Below are 8,500 nucleotides of genomic sequence, written 5' to 3' on the forward strand. Positions count from 1 at the left end.
CATCACTGACTCGATGGATGTGAGTCTGAGTGAACTCCGGGAGTTGGTGATGGACAGGGAGGCCTGGCATGCTGCGATTCATGGGGTCGCAAAGAGTCAGACATGACTGAGCGACTGATCTGAATGAATCAAGCTGATCACATGGACCACAGCCCTGTCTAACTCAAAGAAACTATGAGCCATGCCGGGTAGGGTCACCCAAGATGGATGGGTCATGACAAAACATGGTCCACTGGAGAAGGGAATGGCAAACCACTTGAGTATTCTTGCTTTGCGAACCCCATGAACAGTATGAAAAGTACTCTATTGTACAGGCGTATTCAGCATGGCATCCAAAGCTGTTGGCATTTTTGCAAAGGTTCTCTCATATTAGTTGTTATAATATTTTTATTTAAACAGCCTTGGCAGTTTGGATCACAGTTTGAGAGTGCCTAAGAGTTTGAGACTGGGTTTGTTTGTACTCTCTCATATGTTCGTGTGCAGGTAACATTGTTCACCACACTTTCCTTGAAGACAAACAAAGGACAAGATATTTCAGTACTGCTGGTGAAACTGACATTTAGAAAAAGGCAAACTAATTGCTATGCATACATACATTCCTTAAAAATTCGGAAAAGAAATCTATAGACAACTATAAATCAAAACTATTTACGAAGTGATTTTGCCATGTATACATATATAAGATTTGGCACCAATAAAACAGAATATTTCACTTGTGATAAAGTAATATTCTACTTAAAGTAAGAGTATATATGTACATACACATATAAACCACAATTACATATGATATATATGACACAATGTGTAAATATATGCGTATATGCATATACAGATATATATACAGAAAAAGTTTATTTATATGAACTTGAAATCTTTATTAAAACATTTTCAAATGCCTACATTGAAGCATTTTTATAGATACTCTATATTTTTCAAATAATAATATACATCAATACAGTATTTCATGATTTTCAGAGCACTGATATACACATGATGGTATTTAATTCTATCCAAAATTTTTTTTCCTACATTTTGAAGGCAAGAAAACTGAATCTTGGAGAGGATGAATGGCTTTTCCAAAGTCACATAAGAACTGAACATAGAGATGGAAATCCATGTCTTCAGATTCTGAATCTAATATTTTTTCTAATGAACTATTTAAACCTATCTGTTTAGTGATTAAGGTCTTTATAGAAAGCAATAAAATCAATCATCCTTAGTCTTCCACTTCCTATTTTATAAGGGGATGTACTCCATTGTTGAAAAAAAATATCCTTACATTAAGAAATGAGGATAGATTTTTTATATTTCCTTTGAAAGAACTATTTTATACTGTGCCCAGAACTACCATTTTATTCATTTTAGTGGAGGTAGGGTTTGAGAAGAGGAGAATCATGAACATGTTTCCCTCCATTCTGTACAAACGAAAAAGATGATTGGGGAAGCCATCCTGAGAGGCACAGGATAGACTAAAAAAATGTAGATGTTGGAATTAAGCCAACCTGGATTTTAATCCCAGCACCACCACATTTTCACAGCCAAATATCCTCAGGTAAGTCAGTGTCTGATTCTCAGTTTCCCCACCCATTAAATGGATTAAGTAATCTTATTTCACAGGAGTATTGTGAAGATTGGTTAAATAGTACATGAAAACATGGGGACATGGTAGCCATTAAGTGTTAGTTTTTACTTGTGTCAATTGATCTAGACATCAGCCAGACAGTACTTAAGCTTTGCCTCTCTCGTTTAAATTTCCTTTTCATGCTTTCACTTGGTGTTGATCTGGAAAACTGAGAAATTCACCCTGGTGTGGAGCAAAGGGTCAGCAACAATTCTCAATCCCTACTGAAATCTTTCTTGCACAAATACGTGCTTGTTTTGGCTTCCACACCAATCCAAATATGAGGCAAGACAATTTTATAAATTCTCTCTAGGTTTTTAGTTTCTCAATCCTTGCACATTTTCTAATCTTCATGATCATATATTTATCTGCCAATATCCCCCACTCCCATTCTTATAAAGCAAGAGGAAAAAGAAAAACTACATTCACTCCTATTGTTTTAGAACAAGTTGCGTGATTTTATATACAGTTATTGCGTGCATGCTCAATCGCTTCACTCATGTCCAACTCTTTGAGACTCTATGGACTGTAGTCCATCAGGCTCCTCTCTCCTTGGGATTCTCCAGGCAAGAATACTGGAGTGGGTTTCCATGCCCTCATCCAGGCAATTTTCTCAACCCAGGAATCAAACCTGCATATCCTGCATCTCCTGCATTACAGGTGGATTCTTTACCCACTGAGCCACCTGGGAAGCCCATATTTTGGTGTTGCTGCTGCTAAGTCGTTTCAGTCGTGTCCGACTCTGTGCGACCCCATAGATGGCAGCCCTCCAGGCTCCGCTGTCCCTGGGATTCTCCAGGCAAGAATACTGGAGTGGATTGCCATTTCCTTCTCCAATGCATGAAAGAGAAAAGTGAAAGTGAAGTCGCTCAGTTGTGTCTGACTCTTCGCGACCCCATGGACTGCAGCCTACCAGGCTCCTCCGTCCATGGATTTTCCAGGCAAGAGTACTGGAGTGGGGTGCCATTGCCTTCTCCAATATATAGGTGTTAGATAGAAAAAATGATAAACAGTTCACTCACCACGACCATTTTCTCATCCACCAGCTTCCTCCTTATGGTGATCTCTTTGCCATCCCAGTCCTGAACCTGAACCAAGGAGTCATCATCTAAGATTACCGTACTCTGAAACACAGACAAGACCAAATTCAGCTCAGACTGTGACATATGAACTCTAAAATTTTATCAGGAGACAAATTCTTTTCAGCTGTTGTGATATTCTCAGGTAGTTTTTGAATGGTGTTTACAATTCCATTTATTCTGAGACTTCATCAACAGTAAATCTGTTGGCTGATTCTTCTGGGGGAAAAGGTTTTAAAAGAGTAAAAACTAAATATTACCTTCAGGAGTAAGTAAAGTTTTTACAAAATGTATTTATTGCACAGGCCAAGTATTATCTTTTTGTGTAAAGAATCACAAGTGAGTTTCAAGTTTAAAAACATATGTGAAGCTAATTCAAACTCCCAGTGTAAGATCCCATTTCCTCTTCTTACTCCAACAATATAAAAATAATTATAGTGTTGTGGGAATATAAAATGGTGTGGCACATATTACAGTGAAAAAATGGTGGGATTTGTAGAGCTTCCAGTTGATGAACATATTTTTTTTTTTAAATAAGTTTATCTATTTACTTCTTTATCTTTGGCTGTGCTGGGTCTTCACTGCTTTGCTCAGGCTTTTCTCTAGTTGCAACAAGCAGGGATTACTCTCCAGTTGTGAGGTGAGGGCTTCTCACTGTGCCGGCTTCTCTTGTTGCGGAACACAAGCTCTAGAGTGTGTGGGCTCAGTAGTTGTGGTTGCTGGGCTCTAGGGCACAGGTGCAATAACTGTGGAGCACAGACTTAGCTGCTCCTCAGCATGTGGGATCTTCCTGGACCAGGGATTGAACTCATGTTCCCTACAATAGCAGGTGGATTCTTTACCACTGATCCACTGATCCACCAGGGAAGCCCTGATGAACATATTAGTGTGCTGGGAAGGTTGTGTACCTGGAGGGGTATGGAAACTTCAAACCATTTCCCACATACCTTGTCTTATGCATTTCTTCCCTTTTGTTGTTCCTGAGTTGTATGCTTTATAATAAAATGGCAATAGAGAGTAAAGCAATAATAATAATAGTAAAATAAATAATAAATAGAAATGATAGTAATTGTAACAACAACAGTAGCTAGCACTTTGGTAGCACTATTTATTGTGTGTGAGGCATTCTTCAAGAGTATTAACATATTCATGTAATTCTCACATCAACCTTACGACGTAAGTACTATAATTATTGGGCTTCCCAAGTGGCTCAGTGATAAAGAATCCACCTGCCAATGCAGGAGGCACAGGAGGTGCGGGTTCTATTCCTGAGTTGGGAAGATACCCCAGAGGAGGAAATGAGAACCCACTCCAGTGTTCTTGCCGAGATAATCCCATGGACAGAGGAACCTGGAGGGCTATAGTCCACTGGGTCACAAAGAGTTGGGCATGACTGAGTACACACACACTCTATAATTATCCCCTTTTGCAAATGAAATGGCTGAGTCACCATGAGTCTGTGACTTGCTCATAGTCACACGGTTGATTGAATGATTGGTGGCAGAGGTGGGATTTACACCCACACAATCCTGAGCCAGAGTTTGCAGCCTGCTCCTCAAAGTTTAGAGATAACCCTGTTAAACTCTATTGCAGTTCAGTTCAGTTGCTCAGTTGTGTCCAACTCTTTGCGACCCCATGGATAGCTTGCAGCATGCCAGCCTTCCCTGTCCATCACCAACTTCCAGAGCTTGCTCAAACTCATGTCCATTGAGTTGGTGATGCCATCCAACCATCTCATCCTCTGTCATCCCCTTCTCCTCCTGCCTTCAATCTTTCCCAGCATCAGGGTCTTTTCCAATGAGTCAGTTCTTCGTATCAGGTGGCCAAAGTATTGGTGCTTCGTCTTCAATATCAGTCCTTCCAGTGAATATTCAGGACTGATTTCCTTTAGCATTGACTGATTTGATCTCCTTGCTGTCCAAGACACTCTCAAGAGTCTTTTCCAAGACCACAGTTCAAAAGCATCCATTCTTTGACACCCAGCTTTCTTTATGGTCTGACTATCACAGCCATACATGGCTACTGGAAAAGCTTACACCTCAGAGTTTATGCATCCACTGAGCTGGGTTTTCTACCAGAATTATTTACAGTCTGTCCTGTGATAGAGATAATGATAGTTACCAAATTTCCTTTCTGCACTTCTATACTTTCCAGTCTTTTTGTTTTGGTAGTTTTTTTTTTTTTTAATTTAGTATAGACATCTTTATTAAACATTTTTGGTCAAAATTCTTCCATTTGATATTATACAGGAATGTGAAGTCTCATATTATTTAACAGAAATCTGATAATGTGGTATTCAGTTCCTTTTATTAGGACTTCACTATCCATATTGTTTAACAATCTATTGAGTGCTTTCATTCAAATGATACATATTTATTGAGCAAATATTAGTATTATGTAATATCACTAGGTTCTGTGAAACAGAACAGACAAGACATCCTTTCTTGGAAGAGCTTATATTCTAGTGTGGAGGAACAGTCAATAAACAAAAAATATAAATAAATTGTGTAATATAGGTAAATTGTATATTGAAGTTGAAGCCCATGAGTGAAAGTGTGTTTCAACTCCAGGTGTAGACAATAAAAAGCCTAGTGTCTCTTTCCCTATTTTGTTGACTTAGATCACAAACTTCAGATGGTCCAGCTACAGGTTAGTTGAATCTCCTTTAGCCTGGTCCCTGGAGAAATTAAGAGGGACAGATACTCTACGCCCCCATCTCCAGCCTCCTCCTCCACAAAGAAACTTCTCCAACTCCACCATAACACTGAATATGTACTATGAGTTAGAACTCCGATTGTGTAAGCACTGAGAGCTTGTGGATAATTTGTTACTGTGACATAACCTCACCCATACCTGCTAATGGGCTTCCCATGTGGCACAGTGGTAAAGAATCTGCCTGCTAATGCAAAAGACGCAAGAGACTTGGATTTGATGGATTTAATCTATGGGTCGGGAAGATCCCCTGAAGAAGGAAATGGCAACCCAATCCAGTATTCTTGCCTGGAGAATCCCATGAACACAGGAGCCTGGTGGGCTATAGTCCACGGAGTTGCAAAGAGTCAGACTTGACTGAGCATGCACACACATACACACGCATGCATGCCAACTAACACAAGTTTTTTATTCATTGTAAATCCATGTATGGAAAACTGCTACAAAATGGAAAGGCAGAGTTTTGTTTCTGAGGTCTAAAAATGATTCTGAAAGTGTTTTCTGTTCAATATTTGCGTAAGAATTGTTAAAAACACCATTTTCAGTTCTGGTCCCAGATACCACAGCCTCTGGTGACGGAATCTGGAAGTAGGCATTTTTCACTAACATGCCGTGAGATTTGTATGTATATTAAAATTTGAGTTCCTCAGACCAAGGCTTAAGCCAAAAGTTTATCTAACACACTTTAGATATGTTCACCATAATTGCTTACTTACCTGGGAAGATTTCAAAATTAACATTCGTAATTAAATTTATCTGAAAATGTTGAAGGCCTCACCTTGGTTTTATGGCCACCTGGTGTGGTTTCCTCAAATTCTTCTCCCAGTTTAAAGGAGATGTCATTATTTTTAAAGATGCTTTTGGTTTTTATAGTGATCAGATCTTCCTTTGTCATGATGGTCACAGTGGGCTTTGCCAGACAGCCTAGTTTCCTGCTGGCTCTTCCTATTCCTGGAAAACAGATAAAAGGACACAGTGATTAAATCTGTTGTTGTCTCCCAAGACTCTCGTTAGCTGTATATGCTAATTAGGAGGTTTTAGAGCTAAACAGATTTGACTCTGCTTGAATTCAAACTTCTAAGCTAGTAGCACCACCATTATATGTTAAAATAGGGTATTTTTTACAGAAAAAAAAAATCTATCTCCAGTTTTGATCTAACAGCTGTCATGTTTTCTGGTCCAGTAGCTATTAATCCTATTGTTTCATGGACCCTTCTGAAAATTTTCTTAAAGATATCAACCTTCTTCTTATTTTAAAAATGCACTCATTTACATAGAGACTAAACCCTTTGGCATGAATTCTTCCAGATCTTTATTCATTCTCTTACATTCTTTTATGTTCACATGTATAGGGTTTGTTTTTATCTATTATGTATTTTTACTGTTGTGAAATATACATAACATAAAATTTATCATTTTAACCATTTTAAATGGCAGTACATGTAAGTGCAATTTAAGTACAATTAAGTGTCAGTAAGTACATAAACAATGTTATGCAACCATCACCACTATATATAGAATTTTTAAAAATACAAATGTTTTGTTATAACGATTGTTATTCAACTTGATTTTCCCCTATATCTGTATGTTTTGGAGAGTTTCCATGTCAGTACATATAAGCACAGATTTTGTCATAGCTACATAATATTTTATAGTGTGTACATTCTGATATTTAGTTATTTATGCCCTATTGATGCCTAATTTAAGGATCTTGAAATAGGGAGAGTATCCTGGGTTGTCCAGGTGGACCCCAAATATAGTCACAAATGTCCAGATGAAATGTCGAAGAAATTTTCCTTATAAGAAGAGGAAGAGGGATATTAGACTCTAGGAGAAAATGTGACTTAGGAGCAAAGAGTGATGTGCCATGGCCACATGCTAAGGAATGCCAGCAGTCATCAGAAGCTGGAACACAAGATCGATCCTCAAAAGGCACAGAGCAAATGTTTGCAAAATGAGCATTTTTCAAGATAATAATGAACGGATTTGTGGACACAGGTCGGGAAGGAGAGGGTGGGACAAACTGAGAGAGTAGCATTGATGTATATACAATCTCTCAGTCGTATCTGACTCTTTGCGACTCGATGGACTGTAGCCCGCTAGGCTCCTCTGTCCATGGGATTTTCCAGGCAAAAATGGAGTGGATTGTCATGCCTTCTCCAGGGGATCTTTCTGACTCGAGGGTTGAACGTGTCTCTTGCATCTCCTGCATTGGCAGTCAGGTTCTCTACCAGTAGCACCACCTGGGAAGCCCAATATATACACTACCACGTGTAAAATAGATAGGTGGTGGGAAACTGCCGTGTAGCAAAGGAAGTTTACCTCAGCGCTCTGCGATGACCTAGAGGCGTGAGTTAGGGGAGGTGGGAGGGAGGCCCAAGATGGAGGGCATATATGGGTACATATAGCTGATTCACATTGTTGTACAGCAAAAACTAACACAAAGTTTATACTCCAATTAAAAGTAATACTCCAATTTTATATTGGAGTATATATACACCAATTAAAAATTAATTAATTTTTAAATGTGATTTTTTTGTTTTAAATCATTTATTGAAATCATTTACTATTTAGTATATGGCACATGTGCAAATCAAGGGTAAATTACGTGAGAGCAGGGATTATGTCAACTTCAACTAGTTTTGCACAGAACTGTATCTAGGTGCTAAATCAATATTTATTGTTTCTATGTGAAAAACTGAAGGAAGAGGTTCACACAGAGCAAGTTCTGTGCTGTCAAAGCTCCCACTTTTACTGGCTGTGATATGCAAGTAAATATGGCTCACCCAGTTCTTTCATATATTCTTCAAAATTTTCACAAGAAATGGATTTCCATGTTCCCTGGAACAGATCAACCATTCTGCCTAAGTTGACTTTAAGGAAAAATTGCATCATATAAATAAGTATGTTCCTTGAAATATGTTGGAACCTGTTTTCAATACAATTCTGGTTGATAGTGCAGAAGAGTCAGGGAAAAAAAAATAATAAGGTACTCTAATCTTTGTCATTGTCCCATCAAACCACCCAAAGCAGGAAAGCTCTCTCAAATGTAAGGAAGTCAAGATGAAAATGGAACATGGTACAGATT

The 8,500-nt window shown here is 38.4% G+C and overlaps 1 protein-coding gene across 1 annotated transcript; it reads right to left on the reverse strand.

The window, feature by feature from the left end:
* Nucleotides 1–410: 410 nt before the first annotated feature.
* Nucleotides 411–8,271, reverse strand: FABP12 (fatty acid binding protein 12). The gene is made up of 4 exons (XM_027560629.1): nucleotides 8,199–8,271; nucleotides 6,191–6,363; nucleotides 2,644–2,745; nucleotides 411–506 (listed from the first exon to the last, which is right to left on the reverse strand). The coding sequence occupies exons 1-4, from the start codon at nucleotides 8,269–8,271 to the stop codon at nucleotides 432–434; spliced, it is 423 nt and encodes a 140-aa protein (XP_027416430.1). The 3' UTR covers nucleotides 411–431.
* Nucleotides 8,272–8,500: the final 229 nt, after the last annotated feature.

This window comes from Bos indicus x Bos taurus, chromosome 14 (genome assembly GCF_003369695.1).
Source record: "Bos indicus x Bos taurus breed Angus x Brahman F1 hybrid chromosome 14, Bos_hybrid_MaternalHap_v2.0, whole genome shotgun sequence".
Classification (NCBI taxonomy): domain Eukaryota; kingdom Metazoa; phylum Chordata; class Mammalia; order Artiodactyla; family Bovidae; genus Bos; species Bos indicus x Bos taurus.